This window comes from Somniosus microcephalus, chromosome 1 (assembly GCF_052327205.1).
Source record: "Somniosus microcephalus isolate GS21.2 chromosome 1, FLI_Smic_1.0, whole genome shotgun sequence".
NCBI classification, from domain to species: Eukaryota; Metazoa; Chordata; class Chondrichthyes; order Squaliformes; family Somniosidae; genus Somniosus; species Somniosus microcephalus.
The window spans coordinates 257045602-257071518 of NC_140987.1; the positions used below are offsets into that span (position 1 = coordinate 257045602).

At 45.3% G+C, this 25917-nt stretch overlaps 2 protein-coding genes across 5 annotated transcripts in view; one reads left to right on the plus strand and one right to left on the minus strand.

Moving 5' to 3' along the window:
- Positions 1-17062, plus strand: part of LOC147124738 (TBC1 domain family member 15) — a 100045-nt gene extending 82983 nt beyond the window's left edge. Inside the window, exon 9 of the mRNA XM_085992469.1 lies at positions 16816-17062. Within this exon, the coding sequence (XP_085848595.1) occupies positions 16816-16844 (29 nt within the window). The 3' untranslated portion in view covers positions 16845-17062. The remainder of the gene's footprint in view (positions 1-16815) is intronic.
- Positions 1-25917, minus strand: part of LOC147124739 (cell surface hyaluronidase-like) — a 79577-nt gene that overhangs the window by 17632 nt on the left and 36028 nt on the right. For 2 of the 4 annotated variants that reach the window (XM_085992398.1, XM_085992407.1), the window contains exons 12-16: positions 25116-25335; positions 15152-15253; positions 12639-12781; positions 7575-7684; positions 4661-4847 (exon numbers count right to left, since the gene is read on the minus strand). In XM_085992398.1, the coding sequence (XP_085848524.1) occupies positions 4661-4847; positions 7575-7684; positions 12639-12781; positions 15152-15253; positions 25116-25335 (762 nt within the window). Of the gene's footprint in view, positions 1-4618; positions 4848-7574; positions 7685-12638; positions 12782-15151; positions 15254-25115; positions 25336-25917 lie in introns of those variants that run through there. The other 2 variants (XM_085992417.1, XM_085992428.1) reach the window with 2 other exon arrangements.

The window sequence follows — 25917 nt, forward strand, 5'->3', positions numbered from 1 at the left end:
ATTTTTAAAAATCTGGATTTTTCAGACTATCTCAACATGCTTAAGGGGAAGCTAGATAAACACATGGGGCGGGGGGGAAGGAATAGCAGGATACACTGATGGGGTTTGTTGAAGGTGGGAGGAGGCTCATGTGGAGCATAAACACCAGCATAGACCAGTTGGGCTGAATGGCCTGTTTCTGTGCTGAAAAATTCTCTGTAAATACCTGGAAGCATGGTTGAAGAAAAGATTGCCTACTTTATGTAAATGTTGGTGCGCGCCCGGGTTGTGATGTCATTGCACCCACATCATTATGCAATAGCGTTAACTGTTTCCATAGCCATTTAACCCCAGGAAGCAAGATCAGATTCTGGAGGAACTCCCTAAACGCAGTGATTCACTCTTGCTTTGCTTCCTAATGTGTGCGCATCCTGTTAGTTTCAGGCCAGTTTACTAACGTTCTTGAAGAGTGGTACAAACGCAAGAAGGCAATTGTTTACACTGATCGATCGGAGTGTTCCTCTGTTCATTTCAATGGTGATGATTTGGTACGAGTCTCCAGGTTGTGAATATACTGTAACATAGAGGACTGTTGCTGGAATAATCGTGTAGTTGTCAATTTCTTAAATGACCTCCTTTTGTGATTAATCACAATCTTCTATTAGATTATAAATCTGGGGGGAAATTAATTTCTGTAGTGGTTCTGCTCACGGCCAAAATCAACGCCTGATCTCGCAAGTTTCTCCATCACCTTTGCAAGATTTAGATGCTTTGAATGGATAGGGGAGTAAAGCTGTATTTCCCAAATCTGCATGCAAGCAAAAACTTGCATTTATATAATGCCTTTAACATAGTAAAATGTCCCAAGGCACTTCACAGGAGGGTTCTTGGACAAATATTTGACACCGAACCATGTGAGATATTAGGATAAATGAGGGTCACGGAGGCTGTTTTAAACAGAGCCTGAAAAGAGGTGTTGAACGGGGGAGGGGGGGAGAATTCCAGAGCCTAAAATCAGCTCAGTTGACTAGATTACTGTAAAATTCAATAAACGTTGCACCAAGATATCTGATGAGATTAAGACTGGCAAGTTTTTTCTGCAGCACAGCTGTCATCATTCATAGGCGAATGTTTACAATATTCAGGCTCTTGATGTGCATTTGTCCCAGTGTTTAAAGACGATTATAATTCCAGTCATTAATGATTCAAAGGTGATCTAATTGAGGTGGTTAAGATGATCAAAGGAGTTGATAGGATAGATAGAGAGAAACTATTTCCTCTGGGGGGTTGGGAGGAGTCCAGAACAAGGGGGCAGAACCTTAAAATTAGAGCTAGGCCGTTCAGGGGTGATGTCAGGAAGCACTTCTTCACACACAGTGGAAATCTGGAACTCCCCACAGGGCTGGGGGTCAATTGAAAATTTCAAAACTGAAATTAATGGATTTTTGTTAAGCAAGGGTGTTAAGGGTTATGGAACCAAGGTGGGTAGATGGAGTTAAGCTACAGATCAGCCATGGTAACTACATAAACAGTAATATGGTTACACTGACAGGTTTGGACCCATTCCAAGTTGTTTTCCTTTGTCTATGCAAATCAATCGCTGATGGGAAAGAATTGATGAAGCTTATTCATTATATACATATTCAGTTCTTTTAAAAGAGGGAACCACTCAGGGCATTGAAGAATAACATCTCTGAAGCGGTGTTTCCATTCTTCTGCATATGATTTATATTCCAATTCCCACAATTAATGTAATATCTGGTTTCAGATTGTCTGAATCTGGTGTTGGAGTTGGGCATTTTTTGCTTTACACAGCAGCGCTAACAAGAACACACTGGAGGATGGTGCTCACCCCTGAGCAGTTAAGGTAGGAACTTGCTCCACCCCTCCTCTCCCATGGAGAGTTGTTAATTGCCCACCCGACAGCTTAACAATTGGAAAAATCAAGTGCTCCAAATACAGCTGTTGGGATTGCAACGGAGACTAGGGGGCAGGAAAAGCTGGGCTGAGAAATGTCTCGAGATAGGTTGGGATAGACTGCAAAGTTCCACATGCTTCCCTGCCTGTCTGCTCGCTCCATAGGAAGAGTTAAAAACCCCACTGGAAAACGACCGTGAGAGACTTGAACTAATAGAGTAAGACAACTATTAAAGAAAATTGGGCAGAGTAGTACAGGCGCCATGAGAAAAGCGTGAGGGGAATAAAGGTGGAAGACTAAGAATGTAGGGGAGAATTCCAGGAAGTGAGTGAGAATGATTTATTTCATGCATGACTACTGCCACACAGCAATCATAAACATTGAGGTACATTGTACAACCCCTGTGTAAAATACTATTTCCTTCAACTTAGTGAGCAAGGCCATGAGATATTTAGGTGTGTGGGCACATGTATGTTGTGTATGATGACTTGATCACATATGATCTGAATCTGTATTGGTGTCAGCTGTGGCTCAGTGCACGCTAGTCTCTGTCAAAAGGTTCTAGGTTCAAATCCCTGGCTGGAAAGTCTAGAACTGGGAGTCAGTGCGTCAGGATAAGAGGCTGGCAATTTAGGACTGAGATGAGAAATTTCTTCAGAGGGTTGTGAATCTTTGGATGCTCAGTTGTTGAGTATATTCAAGGCTGAGATAGAGATATGAGGATAAGGCAAGAAAGTGGAATTGATGTAGAAGTTCAACCATGATCTTATTGCATGGCGGGGCAAACTCTATCAGCCATATGGCCTTCGCCTGCTCCTATTTCTTATATTATGTTCGAGACTTGAGCACAAAATCTAGGTTGACACTCCCAGTGCAGTACCGAAGGAGTGCTACAATATCAGAGGTGCCGTCTTTCGGATGAAATGTTGAACTGAAGCCCCGTCTGCCCTCTTGGGTGGATGTAAAAGATCCCATGGCACTATTCTGAAGGACAGCAGGGGAGTTCTCCCCGGAGTTCTGAAGGACAGCAGGGGAGTTCTCCCCGGAGTTCTGAAGGACAGCAGGGGAGTTCTCCCCGGAGTTCTGAAGGACAGCAGGGGAGTTCTCTCCGGAGTTCTGAAGGACAGCAGGGGAGTTCTCCCCGGAGTTCTGAAGGACAGCAGGGGAGTTCTCCCCGGAGTTCTGAAGGACAGCAGGGGAGTTCTCCCCGGAGTTCTGGCCAATATTTAGCCTTCAACCAACATGACTATATAAAAAAAATGATCTGGTCATTGTCACATTGCTATTTGTGGGACCTTGCTGTGTGCAAATATAATTTGAAGAGGCAACTTTGGATTTTTTTCTACATTTCCTACAACAGTTCAAAAGTACTTCATTGGCCATAAAGCACTTTGGGACATCCTGAGGTTGTGAAAGGTGCTTTATAAATGCAAGTCTTTTTAGAATACCAGAAAAAAGGGCCTGAAACAGAAATCAAAGTGTGTGTGTGTGTGATTTTAATCCTTTATAGATACTAGTCAATCTCCTGTGGCGTTGAGTTAAGATCTGTATAGAGTGCTACAGCATTTTTTCTGGATGTTCCCAAAGAACAGGCACAACCTGCCTCTTCTGAACCCACTCTCTAATCAGACACAGTCCTTCCAGCTGATCATTTATTCTGTTCCTACAATCAAGGTAAGACTCTTGGATGTAGTTTGAAGATAATCCATTAGCCATTTTTAAAAAACAAAACTCGGTGACGTATTTGATATGTTCCAATCCATGGGGACAGTACCCAATTCCAATGAACTCTGCAAATTCCCTCACTGCCACCTTCGATTTCCATAGCTATTTTGTGGTGGACAGTAACATATTTCAACTTAACTTCCTTTTCTATCTTCAAAGACAATGCCCAGTCCCTTCATCTCGGCAACCCATAAATCTTCCATGGTGTAAAGTGCAACTCACTTCTTTCTTTCCTACCCGACGCGCACACAGCCCTGCAATTGGTCATGGCTCATCCTCTTCCTTCAGCTAGGCTTCCTATTACTCCCATTATATTAATTAGCTCACTACTTATTATTGCTTTGAAATCGGCCATTTTATATTTTACACTTGCAGCATGCACCTCAGTTAATTCCTTGTGCTCCTTGCTGAATCCACTTGACTCGTAGAACAGCACAGAAACGGGCCATTCGGCCCAACTGGCCTATGCCGGTGTTTATGCTCCACAGTAGCCTCCTCCCACCCCCTCTTCATCTAACCCTATCAGCATATCCTTCTATTCCTTTCTCCCTCATGTACTTATCTAGCTTCTCCTTAAATGCATCTATGCTATTCACCTCAACTTGTGCTAGCGACTTCCACATTCGCACCACTCCCCGGGTAAAGAAGTTCCTCCCCTAGTTTTGGGGCCATATTAATTCCTAATAATTGGTCCATGCGGCTATGCCCCTCCCACACACTTCTCTAGCATGAATTCTTCAATTAGCATCAGCAGAAAACTACGTAAACTAGTTAAGGATCTAAAGTAACGTAATCCACCCAGCTCTACACGGAGATAAACACAACAGATTTCAAAAGCCTAATATTTCTGTAAAAACTATACTAACTCATTCCAGGAACACAGCACAACACATTGTATTGTATCTTTATTTTAAGAAAGGTTAGATATATATATTATGGAAAAAGGAATAATGTACTTGGGAGGGGTGGAAAAAGAGAGACTCTTATACCAGCATAAATAGAATAAGTTAGGTCACATTTATTCAGATTGATATTCACTGTAAAGCTTTCTGTAAAAGTTCCAGCTCCTTCCTTTGGGGTTCGGTAACCTTAGTGCAGCCATAGTCTTCCAGTTGTAGGGGAATGTACTTCTCCAAGAGAGGCAGGCCCTGCCCAGCAGGGCTGCTGTAGAGCCTAGTCCACGACGGGTTAGATTCCCCTTTATATCCAAAGAAAGCAATGCTCTCTGCAAAAAAATAAAGAGGATACTGTCACGCAGGCAGTGTACAAACATGAATAGTTCTCTGTATAGTTCTGAGGAAATACTGTAAATGTTAAGTAAAGCAGAGAATTTTGATTGGTGCTCTTTCAACCAACTAAACTTGGAAAAATAAACCCGATACTTTTGTTTTTTGGGAAATTGGGTTTGGCTCATTTGATTTTTTTTTTACTAAATGTGCATAGCTGAAGCAAAGCAGGAGTCGATTCGTGTCTTATGCACGAGTTACGGCTCTTAAAACCTTTGCAGGTGTGCAGTGTACACGAGTCAAAGATCTGTAAATTAGGACTATAAGCAATCGAATAGAGTCGCACATAGAATCAAAAACAAAGGAATCCCATCTATACATTTTACAAATCGTGCAACTAGAATACTGGGTCCACTTGTGTACGAGGTTCAAATTGTGCAGACTTAGAAAATATGGAAAGAATGAGAGATTTGGTGGGTTTCGATAGAGTAAATAAGGAGAAACTGTTTCCAGCGGCAGGAGGGGCAGTGACCAGAGGGTGGGAAGAGGAGGAGAATTTTTTTTATGCAGTAAGTTGTTGTGATCTGGAATGCTCTGCCTGAAAGGGCGGTGGAAGTAGATTCAATAGTAACTTTCAAAAGGGAATTGGATAAATACTTGAAGGAGAAAAATGTGCAGGGCTGTGAGGAAAGAGCAGGGGGAGTGGGACTAATTGGATAGTTCTTTCAAAGAGCCGGCACAATGGGCTGAATGGCCGCCTTTGGTTGCTGTACGATTCTAATGAGATTGGAAATGTAGGGACAGTTATAAGAAGGGAACTGATTGCAGCAGTGGTCTTAAAAAGGAACAAGCTAGGTTAGCAGCAAAACTGTGCCCCAGATTACCCACAAGCAATACCATGAGATCTGATAGGTTTGTAAATTAATTCTAGTGCAGTTAGTGCTGCTCAAGACCACAGACAGTGGGGAGTATATACATGGCAGTAATTTAATTGAATGGATTTAAAATTGCATCAAAAATCAGAACGTCAAACCTTTCGTGGTTTACATCTGCCATTTGAATCCTTGGATGAGATTACAGCCTTGAAAGTGCTCCAGTATACCTCGGTCATATATCTTGCGGAGTATGAGCGAGGAGTTCATTCAGGTTTTATTGCTAAGAGCAGTTGCCCGAAATACAGCATTGGCTTCTATTCCTTGTTTTCAGGGATCAACACATTCAGGCCGGAGGCATAATTCCCACTTGAGTGTGTGATTAAAATCATGTGATTATATTAATCAATATATGTTCTGTTTCCCACTTTGGTTGTCAAGTATTCACTCATACCATCACAAAATTAATGGCACTTGTCCTTTCATAAGATCTAGTGCACATCTTGAAATCCTCGAATGCCATTTAGCTAGCACTCAATTTACAATTGCAAATAATGGTTTTATGCAAATCACTAATGCCAAATATTAGGAAGATGTGCTGAACCATTTAATCCATTTGAATTTTTAATACAATCTATTACTAACACCATGTGCGCCAGCCAACACACACAGGCAGTGTTCTTCAGAAAACGTTTAAAAGCTACTGTGGCAATGCTCAGGGCAGGGGAAGAGATTGAGGTTGGACACAACATTGAGTTCGGTATAAGCTGTAGCTCAGTGGCTAACATTCTTTCCTCTCAATCAGAAGATTGACACTCCTGTGCTGCACTGGGGGAGGTGCCATCTTTTGGATGGGATGTTAAACCGAGGCCCCATATACCCTCTCAGGATGTAAAAGATCCTATGGCCACTATTTCAAAGAAGAGCAGGGGGAATTCTCCCTAGTGTTATGGAAAATATTTTATCCCTCAACCTACACCATTAAAAAAAATTATCTGGTCGTTATCACATTGCTGCTTGTGGGAGCTTACCGTGTTTCCTACACTTAAAGTACTTAATTGGCTATAAAGTGCTCTGGGATGCCCTGAGGGTCGTGAAAGGAAATAAGAATTCTTTCAAGTCGTTTTTGAATAACAACATACCAAGGTTACCACCTCTTTGCAGGATGGCGTGGTACAAACTAAGGCAGAAGCTCACTCTGTTTATCTAATTAGGGCTGAACTGGGAAGATTCAGTGAACCCGGCATTCCTGTTTCAAGCGAGTACAAGCTCAAAGCAGACCAAATCGCAAAACCTGAGCACCAGGAAATCTATCCCGCTGTAATTAACATTACCGTGGGAAGTTTCCATTCCACTCATTGACGTTTTGTTATAGTGATTTCATTTAAAATGCAGAACGAAAAAGTGTACAATTGATAAAACTCAACAGTGGATTAGCCTAGTTGTAACTAACAAGAGAATAGTGCAACTCGCTAAGGCTTCTTCGACAGCACCTTCCAATCCCACGACCTCCACCACCTAGGACAAGGGTAGCAGGTGCATGGGAACATCATTATCTCCAAGTCGCACACCATCCTGACTTAGAAGTATATCGCCGGTCCTTCATCGTCGCTGGGTCAAAATCCTGGAACTCCCTCCCTAACAGCGCTACTGGAGTACCTTCACCACACGGACTGCAGCGGTTCAAGAAGGTGGCTCACCACCACCTTCTCATGGGCAATAAATGCTTGCCTTGTCAACGACTCCCACGTGCCGTGAAAATATATATTTATATTATGTACTCAATACATTGAGAGCCTGGTATGCTACTTATAAAAAGGTATATAAAGTTACAGACGAACTAAAGACACGTACCTTTTTTGTGAAGCTGTGCGGGTTTTGCCGTGCCCAGTGGTACCAGCTTTTCAGAAATGGCGTTAACGTCCCCACTTATTGTGTCTTTTGAACCCAGTAAAATAATTGATCTGGAAACGGAAACACTTTCTTACGGACAAATGCAAAACTATGTGATACTCAACAACATCGGAACAGGAGGAGGCCATTCAGCGCCTCCAGCCTGTTCCGCCACTCAATTAGATCATGGCTGATCTGTAACTTAATACCAGCCACCTGCCTTGATTCCGTAACCCTTCATACCCCTTGCCTAACAAAAATCTATCACTCAGTTTTGACATTTTCCAATCGACCCCCCCAGCCTCAACAACTTTTGGGAGGATAGCAAAATACTGCAGATGCTGGCAATAACAACAGAAAATGCTGGAAAAACTCAGCAGGCCAGGCAACATCTGTGGAGAGAAATTAGAGTTGACGTTTCGGGTCGAAACCCTTTTTCAAAACTGGAAAGGAAATAAAATAGATCGAAGGCAGGGCTGCGATAGAACAAAAGAAGTAAAGAGGGTATTCAAAACCAGACGACATGGTAATAGGCCCGTGGAGACAAAAGATGGCTGAGATTAGGTGTGAAGTGTACTGGCAAGATGAGAGACAGCTGCCATGTGGGAGAGAGAGGGAAAAAAGGAAAAGGGGGGGGGGGGGGGGGGGGAAAGGGAAGACCCAAAACAAAGGGGTGGAAAAAAAATAAAAATAAAAATGTAACACGGGCCAAGGTTATGATCTGAAATTGTTGAACTCGATATTGAGTCCGGAAGACTGTAAAGTGCCTAATCGGAAGATGAGGTGCTGTTCCTCGAGTTTACGTTGAGCTTCCGTGGAACAATGCAAGAGGCCAAGGACTGTGAGGTCCGAGTGGGAATGGAGCGGTGAATTAAAATGACAGGCGACCGGAAGCTCGGGGTCACCCTTACGGACTGAACGGAGGTGTTCCGCAAAGCGGTCGCCCAATCTGCGTTTGGTCTCCCCAATGTAGAGGAGACCACATCGTGAGCAGCGAATACAGTATACTAGATTGCGAGAAGTACAAGTAAATCGCTGTTTCACCTGGAAGGGGTGTTTGGGGCCCTGGACAGTGGGAAGGGGGGAGGTATAGGGGCAGGTGTTACATCTCCTGCGCTTGCACGGGAAGGTGCCAGGCGAAGGGCTGTTGGGGGTGATAGAGGAGTGGACTAGGGGGTCTCGGAGGGAGCGGTCCCTACGGAATGCTGAAAGGGGAGGGGAGGAGAAGATGCATTTGGTGGTGGGATCATTTTGGAGGTAGCGGAAATGGCAGAGGATGATCCGTTGAATGTGGAGGCTGGTGGGGTGAAAGGTGAGGACAAGGGGAACCCTATCGTGGTTCCGGGAGGGAGGGGTGAGGGCAGAAGTGCGGGAGATAGAACGGACATGGTCGACGGCCGTGTCAACCACGGTAGAGGGGAATCCTCGGTTGCGGAAAAAGGAAGACACGTCGGAAGCACTGGTGTGGAAGGTGGCATCGTCAGAGCAGATACGGCGGAGACGGAGAAACTGGGAGAATGGAATAGAGTCCTTACAGGAGGCGGGGTGGGAGGAAGTGTAGTTCAGGTAGCTGTGGGAGTCAGTGGGCTTGTAGTGAATATTGGTCGATAACCTATCCCCAGAGATGGAGAAGGAGAAGTCGAGGAAGGGAAGGGAAGAGTCAGAGATGGACCATGTGAAGGTGAGGGAAGGGTGGAAATTGGAAGCAAAGTGAATGAAATTGTCTAGTTCGGGGCGAGAGCAGGAAACGGCACCTTTTGGGAGGAGCCGGTTCCAGATTTCCACTACCCTTTGTGTGAAGAAGTGCTTCATGACATCATCAATGTACAGCCTAGCTCTAATTTTAAGGTTTTGCTCCCTTGTTCTAGACTCCCCCCACCAGAGGAAATAGTGGAGGAAATCTGGAACACTCTGTGACTCAGTGGGTAGCACTCTCGCCTCCGAGTCAGAAGGTTGTGGGTTCAAGTTCCACTCCAGAGACTTGAGCACAAAAATCTAGACTGACACTCGTCTGCCCTCTCAGGTGGATGAAAAAGATCCCGTGGCACTATTTCAAAGAAGAGCAAGGGAGTTATCCCTGGTGTCCTGGCTAATGTTTATCCCTCAACCAGCATCACTAAAACAGATTCTCTGTTCATTATTACAGTGCTGTTTGTGGGAGCTTGCTGTGCACAATTGTCACGTTTCCTACATTACAACAGTGACTACACTTCATTGGCTGTAAAGCACCTTGGGATGTCCTGTGGTCGTGAAAGGCACTATATTTTTCTTTTCTTCTGTGCTCTATAATTCTAGGAGTCTCTTCTCCCTATTTCTGTACTTTCTTTTCACCTGACCTGGTTCAAATCTCACCCAGAGTGATAGGATGAATCTCTCCTCTGTCTGCTAGCTGTAATGGTCCAATGTGACAAGAGTTTGAGCAAACTCAATCCAGCTCCTACTGGACATGGGCCTACAGCACAAAACAGTCCTTAATTTGGTACGAGTGGGCAATCTCACTCAAAGACTGGTGCGGGAAATGAAAATAACTACCACACTACTGTAGCAACCTCTTCCGAGGGTGGATCTGCTGCATGCTGTTAAGCAACAACAACTTGCATTTATGTAGCGCCTTTAGCGTAGTAAAACATCCCAAGGTGCTTCACACCAGTAATTATCAAACAAAATTTGATATAGAGACACATTAGGAGGTGGCCAAAAGCTTGGTCAAAGAGGTAGGTTTTAAGGGGCGTCTTAAATGGGGAGAGGCGGAGAAGTTTAGGGAGGGAATTCCAGAGCTTATGATCCAGGCAGCTGAAGGCATGGCCGTCAGTGGTGGAGTGATGGAAATCGGGAATGCGCAAGAGGCCAGAACTGGAGGAGTGCAGAGATCTCAGAGGCAGGAGTAATGGGAGTTTTACCCTGCATCTGGCTGTGTTATATTTGACCTGGGAGTGCTCGAAAAAGGAAGAGGTTGATTACCTGCGGAAACATCCTTCACTTTGAGCACAAAAATAAGCCTCACAATCCCATCAGGAAGCGAGCCATCCCAAATGAAAGCACCCTGTACTGCCGGAAGGATGTTCAGACAATAGAGAAGATACTGCGTCAACTCACTGGGATGGTACTGGTACGAGGAAACACGAATACAGAGAAAGACTTGAAAAGGTGGGTCAGTTTTGATTAGAGCAGAGGAGATTATGGGGTGATTTAATAGAGCTGTTTAATATAACGAAGCGAGGAAACACAGCAGATAGAAACTCATCCTCGTGTTCAGATTCCTCCAGGCCTTGCCTCTCCCTATCTCTGTCATTTCCTCCAGCCCTACAATCCTCCGAGATCTCTGCGCTCCTCCAATTCTAGCCTCTTGTGCATCCCCGATTTTAATCGCTCCACCATTGATGCCTTCAGCTCCCCTAGGCCCGAAGCTCTGGAAGTCCCTCCCTAAGCCTCTCCACCTCTGTCTTCTCCTTTAAGACGCTCCTTAAAACCTACCTCTTTGACCAAGCTTTTGGTCACCTGTCCTAATATCTCCTTATGTGGCTCGGTGTCTAATTTTGTTTGATAATCGCTCCTGTGAAGTGCCTTGGGACATTTTAACTATGTTAAAGGCGCTATATAAATGCAAACTACTGTTGTCTAGAATGAGGGACCGTAGAAATAAGATTAACAGAGATTTAGGACAGAAACCCCTGCTAGAAATTAGTTCCTCTCCAAATTTGGGCGTCAACCCAGCAAGGAGCAACTGATGCGCGAGAGGACCACGCAAAATTGTTCCTCTTGCGTCATCAGGACGCGACTGGCCCGCTGGGAGTACTAGTTGCAAAGGAGGAGGGAAGTTTGCTGGTGGGGAGGTCAGCAGATCTGGCAGATACTTAGGGGAGTTTCAAAAAGTGAAAAATTAAATCAGGTCCCCAACATCATCATCATCTCCCGCCTTCATGAGTACTCAAAATATTAAAAATACAATATATATTTTTGACCCGCATGCAGAGGTAGGGTATTGTGCAGCATGGCTGGTCCATTGATGATATCACATCAATACTGTATGTAACCCTACCTTCATGATGGAAGGAATTAGGATGGGACAGGAAAGGTGTGGGGGGAGGGGCGGATTAGTGTAAGAATAATGAGTGACAGCAGCAATAAAAACAGAAAATGCTGGAAACACTCAGGTCAATGACCTTTCAACAGAACTGGAAAAAGTTAACGATGTAACAGGTTTTAAGCAAGTACAGAGGCTTGGAAAGGGGGGGAAGGGAAGAAAGAACAAAAGGGAATGTCTGTGTTAGGGTGGAAGGCAGGAGAGATTAAATGACAAAAAGGATGATGGCGCAAAGGCAAATGGAGATGGTAAAGAAACAAAAGATGGGAATAGCAGAATCATCACCAACAGCTGCCATCTGGAAAAAATAGGGGCAGTGGTTATGATCTGAAATAGTGGAACTCAATGTCGAGTCCGGAAGGCTGTAAAGTGCCTCATCAACAGATGAGGTGCTGTTCCTCAAGCTTACATTGGAACAGTGTAGGAGGCTGAGAACAGAGGTCAGAGTGGGAGTGGGGCAGATTAAAATGACAGGCAAGCCACAGAAACATGTTGTCGAATGCAAAGTAGATGTAACTGAATGTAGCCTCTTGCCTGTACAGCGCCGAGATTGTGCACTGCTTTCTCCTCTTGTCCCAGTTCCAAGTGAAACCCACGAACTCCACCACCTTGAAGGACAAGGGCAGCAGGTGTATGGGAACTCTACCACCTCCAGGTTCCTCTCCAAGTCACGCACCATCCCGACTTGGAAACATATCGCCCATTTCTTCATCGTCGCTGGGTCAAAATCCTGGAACTCCCTACCTAAAAGCACTATGGGAGTACCTTCACCACATGGACTGCAGCGGTTCAAGGAGGCCCACCATTACCTTCAAGGGGCAACTAGGGATGGGCAATAAATGCCAGCGACGCCCACATCCCATGAACGAATAAAAAATAAATCATGTCCAGTTCCCTGTTCTAAAGGAAGTAAATGTGAAGTCACTTTCTCTTTACCCTACCTTTGAGAGAGTCCAGTGTTCAGGTATTTGACCATGATTGCATCAGCTTTGGTAAACAATATATTTTTGGTAACCAGTCCACTGCAGGCATCAACCGTCACCAAGAAAAATCCCTTTTGAAACGGGAACTTAGTGCCATTCACCTAAAAAGAAGCATTTCATCATTACATCGGAGGCAGATAGTATAGATCAATGGAGGTGTTTAAAATCATGAAGGCTTTTGATAGAGTAAATAAAGAGAAACTATTTCTAATGGCTGAAGGATCGATAACCAGAGGACACAGATTTAAGGTGATTGGCAAAAGAACCAGAGGCGACATGAGGAAAAACATTTTTACGCAACGAGTGGTTAGGATGTGGAATGTACTGCCTGTTAGGGTGGTGGAAACAGATTCAATAGTAGCCTTCAGAAGGGAATTGAATAAATACTTGAAGGAAAAAAAATGTAGGGACATCGGGAAAGAGCAGGGGAGTGGGACTAACTGGATTGCTCTTCGAAAGAGCTGGCGCAGACTCGATGGGCCGAATGGCCTCCTTCTGTGCTGTACGATTCTATGAGCAGAATGCAGACCATGCCAGGACAGACTGATTTGACAGGTCTAATAAATAATTAGTTGCAGACACTGTTTATCAGGTGTTAATGCAGCTTTATAATCTTTTATTACCCTGCTGCCAGGTTCAGGGTGGTGCCAACCCTTATATTTCCTAAGACCACACCAGCGCAAAAGATCGGGGAGTTTTTAAACGCCTAAAACCACTTGCGCTCGTGTTTTCCGCGATCTTTTACACTGGTTCAAGATTCCATTTGCCCGGATCAGACCCCACCCACAAAACTGGCCCCGCCCCCAATGAACATTGGGAGATTCCGTCGATGGCACTGGTTCGGGGAGGCTCTTCAAATTGCGCTCAGATTCTTACTCGCACAGACACGAGGAGGCACGTTTTAAGTCTTTTCATATCAAAAAATATTTAATTTACTGAGAAACTGACTAGTGTACACTGATTTTAAAAAACTATACTGACCCATTTAGTAGTTTAAGTCATTTTCAGTGATTTTAAATCAGGTTACTCACAGGTGGAGGACTAGGCATCCTTATTAAAATTGCTTATTTTTTGCTGATAAACCCATTTTCAGCTGAATTAATAAAACTGCACCAGGTTACCACTCTTCAATACATCGCAGAATATTTTTTATGGAAAGAAAGTAAACAGAAACCATTACGCTCCTTTAAGCTCCCCAATTGTGCTGGTTCATGGAAGATTTTACATTTGTGATTATGCAAATGAATTTTAGCAGAAACTTGAACTGCAAACTAACCAATGCACTTTCAAGCGTGTTTTGGGTGCATTTTCCCCGATTGCCCCCACAGCGGAACCTTTACCCCCATCTCTTTAGCACAGAAAGGATAATGCTTCTCGCTGCTCTGATGTTGGGTCTACTGCAGGCAGCAGTGAGCTTACTGTGGGTTCAATTTCACTCGTGCTGCGAAGTACTAATTCACTGGAGTGGGTAGGAGGATAGCTTCTAAAGTAATCAATATCTGGCGGGCGAGAAGGCACTAATCGTGTCAGCTGAAAACTAACTCAGTATTTAGGAACGCACGATCAGTCACACTGACAGTCCCAGCATGCCTATGCTCAATAGCAAGCCAGGTTATAATGACAGAAAGTCACATCACACAGATTGTGACGACATTGCAAGATGCACAAATGGACACACAGACAGAGACACGCGCGCGCACAGAGACAGAGAGAGACACGCGCGCGCACAGAGACAGAGAGACACGCGCGCGCACAGACAGAGAGAGACGCGCACGCACAGACAGAGGCGCGCGCGCACAGACAGAGGCGCGCGTACGTGCGCACAGAGACGCGCGCGCACAGACAGAGACGCGCGCGCGCGCGCACAATCTGACACACATCTTGAACAGGATTCCTGTGATCAAGCTCCAGCTCCATGCTGGGAACAGTCTGTGCATCTCTCTATACGCTTGGCAACCCAGATTTACATCATAAAATGGGATAAAGTCACTACAATTAAAAAAACACCAGCATGCTGACAATTATTAGTCTGTGCATCTAGAAACAGTGTCCACCTTAAGCTGCGAGAAACCAGGAACCCAAATTCTTTAAATCGAAACGTTATAAATTTCACTCTGTAGTCTGATGAGAAACTAGTTTAAAAAAAAGACTTTGCACCTGTTTCAGGGTCAGAAGAACCCATGAAAGTAGCAAGGATCTTTTAAAGGAAGCACCCATCGTCTGTTTTAATGACGGGACTTCCATTTTCATACCAGCTGTTCAGTTCAGAAACCATTACTCGCAGAATATTACCAGAAACCATTACTCTCAGAATATTACCAGAGAGAATTTCACAGGGTGTGATCGAAATGCTTGCACACCTGCATATTCTTTCCCGCTCATCGCCACCTTTGAATCACATGCATGGTCACAAGATCTTTTACGACCACTCCTCTTTCGAAGGTGATTGAAATAGCTCAAGGGTTACTTACAGAAATGTAGGACTCACTGCGGCCCTGCTGGCTCTCGGCTTTGCTGAGGGATTGGATCTGCACGAGGAGGTAGGTTTTGTGTGGATCGCTTGTAAAAACTAGCTGCAGAATATGGACAACATTAAAATTAGTTCTCGCCTGAAAAAGATCCAGTGGCTAATTCAGTTTTCACGTAATGATGCCTTCCAGATTATACTAGCACATGGAGAAACAAATTGCTTGATTTTAAGAATTTGGTTGGAACATAGAACAGGAGGCCATTCATCCCCTTGAGCCTGTTCCGCCATTCAATTAGATCATGGCTGATCTGTACCTCAATCCCATTTACTCACCTTTGCTCCATATCCCTTGCCTAACTAAAATCTATCAATCTCACGCTTGAAATTTTCCATTGACCGCAACCCCCCCCCCAGATTTCCACTAGCCTTTGTGTGAAGTGGTTCCTGACATCACCCCTGAACGGCCCGGCTCTAATTTTAAGGTTATACCCCCTTGTTCTGGACTCTCCCACCAGAGGAAAGAGTTTCTCTTCATCTACCCGATAGAATCCTTTAATCATCTTAAACACCTCAATTAGATCACCCCTCAACTGTCTAAAATCAAGGGAATACAACCCAAGTTTATGCAATTTGTCCTCATAATTTAATCCTTTAAGCCCTGGTACCATTCTGATGAATCTGCGCTGCGTCCCCTCCAAGGCCAATGTATTTTCCCTGAGGTGCGGTGCCCAGAACTGAAGGCAATATTCTAGAAGGGGTCTGACCAAGGCTCTGTACAACTGAAGCATCACCTTGACATGTTAAGCCAAGGCCCCAGCTGCGTGCTCAGGAAGAAAGCCCTCATGGCACTATTCAGAGAACTTCAGGGAGCATTCCAGTATCCAGGCCAACATTTCAAAACCAACACTACCAAAAACACATTAACTGGTTAATCACCTCAATTTACTCTTTGTGGAGCCTTGCCAGGTGCAAATTGCCCGTCCTGTTTAACTACATCACAACAGTGACTGCATCTTAAAAGTAATTCTTTGGCTGTGAAATGCTTTGGAACCTCCTGAGGATGCGAGAAGGTTGCTACATAATTACATAGGATATATGGCACAGAAACAGGCCATTCGGCCCAACCAGTCTATGCCGGCGTTTATGCTCCACTCGAGCCTCCTCCCATCCCTCCTCATCTAACTCTATCAGCATACCCCTCTATTCCTTTCTCCCTCATGTGCTTATCCAGCTTCCCCTTAAATGCATCTATACCATTCGCTTCAACCATTCCTTGTGGTAGCGAGTTCCACATTCTCACCACTCTCTGGGGAAAGAAGTTTCTTCAGAATTCCCTATTGGATTTCTTGGTGACTATCTTAGATTGAAGGCCTCTAGTTTTGCTCTTCCCCACAAGTGGAAACATTCTCTCTGTGTCTATTCTATCAAAACCTTTCATAATTTTAAGGAGCTCTATTAGGTCACCCCTCTAAAGAGAGACCCAGCCTATTCATCCTTTCCTGTTATGTATACCCTTGCATTTCTGGTATCATCCTTGTATTTTTTTTGCACCCTCTCCAGTGCCTCTACATCCTTTTTATAATATGGCGATCAGAACTGCACACAGTACTCCAAGTGTGGTCTAACCAATGTTCGATACATAAATTTAAGTTATATCTTTTTCAGCAAAACAAATCTGTCCAAAAATGGAATAAAATCACCTGCAGGAAATCAAGTATGCGTTTTATGTAGAACAAGGACTTTCTCAACCAATCAGAAGGGATGTCAGAATTGCGTTACTTCCCACGCTTCAAGGGGTGACGTAACTTACCGTGTATTGAGATCAAATATACATGTTTCACATCGACACACACACACACACACACACACAGACACACACACACACACACACACACACACACACACACAGACACACACACACATAGACACACACAGACACACACACACACAGACACACACACACACACACACAGACACACACACACATAGACACACAGACACACACACACACAGACACACACACACACAGACACACAGACACACAGACACACACACACACACACACAGACACACACACACACAGACACACACACACACACACACACAGACACACACAGACACACACAGACACACACACACACAGACACACACACAGACACACATAGACACACACACAGACACACACAGATAGACACACACACACAGACACACACATAGACACACACACACACAGACACACAGATACACACACACACACAGACACACACACACACACACACAGACACACACACACAGACACAAGCAACACTCTCCATGCTGCACATTATCTTGCCTACAATGGTTACTTAATGCGGCCTATCGTATCTAACAAAGAATACAGTCATTTCAACAGACTCATCACCATGAAAGGAATGTGGGGAAAAACACAATTACAGTGTAAGCCGTTACTATAGCAATAGCTTCAGGTTTGAAATACGAGCCTACCGTAATTTTTAGACTAGACAACTTATAGTTCTGAAACCATGATTTCATAGAAAGCCTGTGAATTGTATTGTACTTTTCCCCAAAGGGATTTACTTACTGTAAAGGGCCCAGAGGGGACACATTCCTCCCCAACTTTGACAAAACAAATCACAGCCTCTTGGTTACAAACAGTAATTTTTGTTAAGAATCTGAAATTGTTCACAATATGTGTAGTGTATGTGCCTTTAAGTCAGAACTACTTTTTACAGCTCCTGTATACTGTATGTATGTAGTACCGGCAGTGACCACACCGGTATATAAGCTTTGCGCATGCCTCTGTACCCCAGTCTAGAGATTACCCTCCTCCAGTAAAGACCTGTTATTTGTTAATGTACAGCATCCGTGTGATTATTTATCCACTGAACCACGGATCTAACAGTGGCGACGAGTGTCGATTCGAATCTACCTGCAACATAAAAGAAAAAAAAAATAGTCGAGGCCAGGAACACGGGCGTTGACCACGAGCAACCGCCCAGCAGTCAGGCAGAGATCCAACTTCGCTGGGGAGGCTGTGGAGAGCCGGGCTTGGTTCCCCAGCCACAACGAGCAGTAAGAGACCGACGACAGGTCCAGCGCAGACCCATCCCAAGCAGCGGCGGCTGGAGCCGACCGACGGCGGAGAGAGAGCCGAGCAGCGTCGTCGGGGTAAGACAGAGGGTGAAGAGCGCAGGGCGCAGCCGGGGGTTGAACACCGAGCGGCGTCGAGGAAAAATAAAGCAACCGGAGAGAGAGAGGGTAAGAAACAGCCGGGTTCTAGACTGAGTGGCGTCGAAAAATATCAAAAGAAGAACGCGCAGAGCACAGCCAGGGATCACGGGCTGATCAGGGTCTGCGGGGCGAAGCAAGGGGAGACGCCATTGAGCCGCGGAGAAGGAGGAAGAGCACGGGAGGCGCCATTGAGCCGCGGAGAAGCAGGGAGAGCGCGGGAGACGCCATTGAGCCGCGGAGAAGCAGGGAGAGCGCGGGAGACGCCATTGAGCCGCGGAGAAGGAAGAGCGCGGGAGACGCCATTTTGAGAAGCCGCAGCGGAGAAGAAGGGCGAGTGCGGGAAGGAAGGAAAGCGCAGGAGACACCATTTTGTGCTAGCGGAGAAGAAGGGGAAGCGCGGGAGGCGCCATTGGTGATAGTTAACGCACAACCAAGGATGCCGAAGAGTGGCAGTATCTCTACGTTCGACAATGAAGTCGAAGATTGGGTGACATATGTGGAATGTATTGAGGTGTACTGCAGGGCGAATGAAGTGCCAGATGCTAATAAAGCACTGGTTCTGTTAAATTCCATGGGTGCAAAAACTTATGGGTTACTGCGAAATCTAATAACCCCAGAGAAGCCGGTAAACAAGAATTTTGAAAGCATAGTAGAAATCCGACAGGACCACTTAAACCCCACACCGCTGCTGATAGCAGAACGATTTAAGTTCCATAAAAGGAACCAACACAAAGACGAAAGCAATGCTGAGTACCTAACGGAACTGCGCAAGCTATCGAAATACTGCCAGTTTGGAGCGGGACTAGCAGACACGTTAAGGGACAAGTTTGTGTGTGGGCTACAAAGTGAAGGAACCCAGAAACGGCTTCTATCAGAAAAGGACCTTACGCTGGATAAAGCTTTCAGTATGGCAGTATCACACGAAGCAGCCGCAAGGGGCGCTGCAGAGATACAACGGAGACCGCAAGAATATGGCATCAACGAAATGACCTATGGAACAGGGAAGTGCTATCGCTGCGGCAGAACAACACATGACCAGAAAGATTGTTGGTTCAAGAACTAAGTGTGCAGACAGTGTGGGAAAACAGGACACATAGCAAGAGTCTGCAGGTCTGGGAAGAAAACCAACAGTAAGAAATCTCCACAGGAGAAGTACAAAAAGGTACACCAGGTGATGGACAGTAGTTCAGACGAACAGAAAAGTGACACAGACTCCGGAAGCAAGGAGCTGGGTTGTCTGAAACTACATAATGTAACCAAAATGGAGGAGCACCAGACTATCTGGGTTACACTCAAGATAGACGGAGTCCAAGTGAAAATGGAATTGGACACAGGGTCAGCTCTAACAGTCATAAATCAAAGAGACTACAAGCGGCTATTTTCACACATACCCTTGAAAGCTACAGAGATTGTCTTGAAGACGTATACGGGGCAAAAAGTCTACCCCAAAGGAAAAATAAGGGTGAAAGTGACATATGAAGGTCAGGAAATACCTAAAATGGATATATATGTATTGCCAAATGGAGGACCACCACTGCTAGGACGTGAATGGATCCGGAAGATACAATTAGATTGGCATTCCATACAGGCACTGAAGGTTGAGGCCAAAAAGGATGACGACATCACACCTGGACGACTGTCAAAAATGTTAACTGACGCAAAAGAAGTGTTCCAGGAGGGACTAGGAACACTAAAAGGAATAACAGCAACAATTAAAATAGAGGAAAATGCAAGCCCAAAGTTTCTGAAGGCCAGACCAGTGCCATATGCGATCAGACCAGCTGTTGAAGCAGAGCTGGAAGGGTTGGAACGTTCAGGAGTACTGTCCAAAGTGGACTGGAGTGAGTGGGCTACACCCATCGTTCCTGTAATGAAGAGGTCGTTGAGTAATACGCCTGGGGAACCAAAGAAGGTCCGCATCTGTGGGGATTTTAATGTGACAGTGAACCCAGTCCTTCACACGGTGCAATATCCGCTTCCACGTATTGAGGATATTTTCGCCTCGCTATCTGGTGGTAAACGCTTCACCAAAATTGATCTAGCCCAGGCGTACTTGCAAATGGAGGTAGAAGAAGCTTCGAAACATTACCTTATGATCAACACTCATAAAGGTCTCTATCAATACAACCGGCTGGTGTTTGGAGTAGCCTCGGCTCCGGCTATCTGGCAAAGGGCGATGGATCAGGTCCTGCAAGGGATTCCAGGGACCCAGTGTTATTTGGACGACATCTTGGTCACGGGCGAAAATGACGGTGATCACCTCGCTAACTTGGAGAAGGTGCTCACCAGATTAAAGGAGTATGGGCTACGAGCTAATCGCCACAAGTGTGAGTTTTTCCAGAAACAGATCTCGTATTGTGGCCACGTCATCGATGAAGAGGGGTTACATAAGTCCCCTGACAAGATTGAGGCAGTAGTCAAGGTTCCAGCACCGGAAAATGTGCCACAACTGAGGTCGTTCCTCGGGCTGGTAAACTATTACCACAAATTCTTACCAAATTTGTCTACGGTATTACACCCGCTGAACACCCTACTGCAAACAGGGGTACCATGGAAGTGGGATGACGAACGTAGACGAGGTTTCCAGAAGTGTAAAGAATTGATCACATCAAAAGAGGTGTTGGCCCATTTCAACCCAGCACTACCAATTCGTTTGGCATGTGATGCATCACCCTACGGCATTGGAGCGGTGCTGTCGCACAAATTCCCAGACGGGTTGGAGAGGCCAGTAGCCTTTGCGTCTCAGTCACTAACCTCAGCCGAGCGCAACTACGCCCAGATTGACAGGGAGGCCCTCAGCCTAGTATGGGGAGTAAAAAAATTCAACCACTATCTGCATGGGCAGAAGTTCACCTTGCTGACTGACCACCAACCACTTGTCTCCATCTTTAATCCTAAGAAGGGCGTGCCAGTAATGACTGCACAGCGGTTACAAAGATGGTCCCTGTTTCTAGGGGTGAATCAATATGAAATAGAATATAAAGGCACGAAACAGCATGGGAACGCTGATGGGCTATCGCGCCTGCCACTGCCTACTGTGGAGGAAGCACCAGCAGTGGACCCTATCGAGATATTTTATTCGTCGATAATTGACCGATTGCCAGTAACAAACGCGGATATAGAGGAGACCCGCAATGATCCGACGCTGTCACGGGTATATGAATTGACGGTGAGGGGATGGCCAACACATGGCGACTCACTGTTGCCAGCATTCTCATCCAGAAGAGAACAGCCGTCAGTATGCCAGGGGACAGTGATGTGTGGATCCAGAGTGGTGATTCCACCCAAGTTAAGGGAGAGAGTGCTAAATGAGCTACATGAAGGTCATCTAGGGGGAGTGAAAATGAAAAGCCTTGCTAGGGCTTATGTGTGGTGGCCGGGAATCGATCAACAAATCGAAGACCTAACTAAGAGCTGCTTAGGATGCCAGAAGGTCCAAAATGCACCACCACATGCCCCTCTACACCCATGGGAGTGGCCCTCCTCTCCATGGCAACGGGTGCACATTGATTTCGCTGGTCCATTCATGGACTCAATGTTCTTAATAGCAGTGGATGCTCATTCAAAGTGGCCTGAGGTGATAAAGATGTCTTCAACCACTACAGAGAAAACGATTGCAGTCCTACGGACCATATTTGCCAGAAACGGTTTGCCAGAGCAGATCTGCTCTGATAATGGACCACAGTTTGTGTCCGACGAGTTCCAAAGATTCATGAAAAGGAATGGGGTAAGGCATTACACATCCGCCCTGTATCATCCAGCCACCAATGGATTGGCTGAGAGGTTCGTACAAACCTTTAAGAAGGCGATACAGGCCATGTGCGACGAGGAAATTCCACTACAGCATAAGATGGACAATTTCTTATTAGCCTACCGAAACGCGACACATGCAGTTACCAACCAGACCCCGGCCATGATGTTCTTTAACCGAAGGTTGAGATCTCGTCTGGACTTCCTCAGACCAAATGTGCGAAGAAATGCTGAGGACAAACAATTCCAGCACATCAATGAGAAGCCGACAAGGAGCTTCAATGTAGGGCAACCAGTCTTGGCCCGTGACTATCGAACAGAGAAGTGGCAACCCGGAACGATATGTACAAGGCAGGGGCCATTAATGTACACAGTGGATGTCGGGGAGAACATTGTGAGACGCCACGTCAATCAGATCTTAGCATCACAGGAACGCGTCAACCCCATGTCTCGAGTACCTGGGGATGAACCCGACATACCGGTAGCATCTACTTCAGACCCAGTAGCAGTGGAACCCGATGAACTACCCGATGAAAAGGGGTCAGAATCGCCTCTGCACCAAGAACAAGAACCTCTGGAGAGGCGCTATCCCGAAAGGGTCAGGAAGCCGCCCCAAAGACTGAATCTATAAATGTACTTTTGTAATTTAATGTACATGTAAAAATGTTATTGTTATTTGAATATTAAGGGGGTTATTATTAATCTAAAAGGGAAGGAATTGTAGTGTATGTGCCTTTAAGTCAGAAGTACTTTTTACAGCTCCTGTATACTGTAGTACCGGCAGTGACCACACCGGTATATAAGCTTTGCGCATGCCTCTGTACCCCAGTCTAGAGATTACCCTCCTCCAGTAAAGACCTGTTATTTGTTAATGTACAGCATCCGTGTGATTATTTATCCACTGAACCACGGATCTAACAATATGCAGGCTTTTCTTATTTTCTGCAAGTAGGGTTGTTAGCATTTAACCTCCTTCCTTCAACGGTTCACAACAAAATGTTTCGAGTAAGCACGAGACACTGGATAGTGTAGTATGCGGAACAGACTTCATTGATATACGGCACAGTGATTGGACTAACTGTACACAGAGAGCAGCTTTTCCATTTCTGTATCTTTCGAGCTCTCTGAAGAACTACTGCAAACCATGCTCCTTTATACACCATAACATAATATATATTTATCCTACATCAAAGGTACAAGTCATAGATAAGACCTCATGACTTATCTATTCTCAATCCTTTGAAGATAGTCTATTCATGTAAACAGCTGTAGTTATTTACTCCAAAGCTATTCCCCTCAAACAAGACTTCCTGATCTAACTGTTCTTAACCGCTTTGAAGAACAGGCTTTATTAACCGTTATCTTTCTATACTAGTTAATGGATCCCTCTACCTATGTTTATTACTCTAACCACCAAAGCTACACTTTAACCACTCGTGGCTGACATCATTACGGTCACTTATTTCCTTGCACAAGCACTTTTCGATTATAACACGCAGACTCTAAAAGCAGAAGACAAGCTATGCTTCCTTCTCACGACACTTCAAAGCCATCCTGTTTATCTTGGAAAGTCTGTTGCTCCACCAAGATCGATTATTAACCCTTAACGCCCCAAGATGCCCAACATATCACTCTCCAGGGATGGCCAACAGGGGTCTTACTATGACCCTGTCTCCTTAGTAGCAAAAGGAGAAAATTGACAGGAGGCAGAGGGCATTGGAGTGTGGTTCAGTTGGCAACAGGCCTTGCATTGCCCAAGTGCCATTCATGATGAATGTTGGCGGACTATTTTATCTTTTGAGGGGATTGGTACCACTGTCAAGTCAGATCAATGACCTCACTCAAGATCCATTTCCAGGAAGGGTCAATAGGTAACAGTCAGCAGTGGAAACCTTGGCTGATTTTCCCGTCCCTAAGGACACTCTGACCAACTATAGTTCCACCACTGCCATTCCATGTGAGATTAGCTAACACAGTGTAGACCAGCTGTTATAAAATGGAGCCTTCCTGGTCTTAGCTACTCACTGCATTAACAGGCAAGTAAATATTACAAAAGTAAAACAAAGCAAGATATCAAATAAAAAAGACTTGCATTTCTATAGCACCTTTCACAACCTCAGGACATTCCAAACTGGCTGCCACGTTTCCTACATTGCAACAGTGACTACACTTCAAAAGCACTTCATTGACTGTGAAACGCTTTGGGACATCCTGAGGTCATGAAAGGAGCCATATAAATGCAAGGCTTTCTTTGGGCTTTCACAACCTCAGGACCTTTCACATGTCCCAAAGCGCTTTATAGCCAATGAAGCACTGTGGAAGTGTAGTCACTGTTGTAAAATAGGAAATCTGGCAGCCAATTTGCGCACAGCAAGCTCCCACAAACAGCAATGTGATAATGATCAGATCATCTGTTTTAATGATGTTGGTTAAAATAGTGCCATGGGATCTTTTACGTCCACCTGAGAGGGCAGAAGGGCCTTGGTTTACCGTCTCATCCCAAAGATGGCACCTCTGACAGCGCAGCACTTAGTCAGAAGTTTGTGGGTTCAAGTCCCACTCCAGAGACTTGAGCACAAAATCTAGGTGGACACTCCCAGTACAGTACTGAGGGAGTAGATCCCACAGCACTACTTTGAAGAAGAGCAGGGGAGTTCTGCCTGGTGTCCTGGCCAATATTTATCCCTCAACCAATACCTAAAAACAGATTATCTGGCCATTAGCTCATTGCTGTTTGTGGGATCTTGCTGTGCGCAAATTGGCTGCTGTGTTTCCTACATTACAACAGTGACTACACTTCAAAAAGTACTAAGTTGGCTGTAAAGAGCGTTGGGACGTCCAGAGGTCGTATAAATGTAAGTTCTTTCTTTCAGAAGGTGATACGAGTGGATGACAATTGAACAAAAATAATCGGCCAAAGGAGCACAGGATTGCCTGGCTAAAAGCACACCTGTAAAATGGATTTAAAAAGGGGAAGAGTTTACCTGAGAAGCGCCACAGTTTTCACATTTGTCCGAGCTCTTTGGTGGCATTGCTACAATGGCTTTCGGAGGTGTGGAATATTTCGGGTAGGCAGCGGACATGCAGTTGCTCATGCCTTGTGACTGCATCGTGGCCATGACCTTCACTCGCTCGCAGCCCTGAGTCGAGCAGTAGCTGTGCCCTTCCCGAGCATGCCGTGCCTGGAGCATTAGAAACAGCAGCCTAAAGCCAAGAGGAAGAGAGTTCAACATAGGCGACGGTGTGCGCGTGCAGCGTGAACTTTTTAAACACATGCAAAAACTGCCCTTTGGACTTTTAGTGAATTGGTTCCAAAATGCTTGTTCCTCCCCTAGACCCTTCAGCAAGGTAGTTTACACCGAGTCTACAGCACAGAAACAGGCTATTCGGCACAACTGGTCCATGCCTTTCCACCATCTACAAGGCACAAGTAAGGAGTGTGATGGAATACTCTCCATTTGCCTGGATGAGTGCAGCTCCAACAACACTCAAGAAGCTCGACACCATCCAGGACAAAGCAGCCCGCTTGATTGGCACCTCATCCACCACCTTAAACATTCACTCCCTCCACCACCGGCACACGGCAGCAACTCGCCAAGGCTTCTTCGGCAGCACCTCCCAAACCTGCGACCTCTTTCACCTAGAAGGACAAGGGCAGCAGGTGCATGGGAACACCACCACCTCCAAGTTTCCCTCTGACTCATACACTATCCTTACTGGGAAATATATCGCAATTCCTTCATCGTCACTGGGTCAAAATCCTGGAACTCCCTCCCTAACAGCACT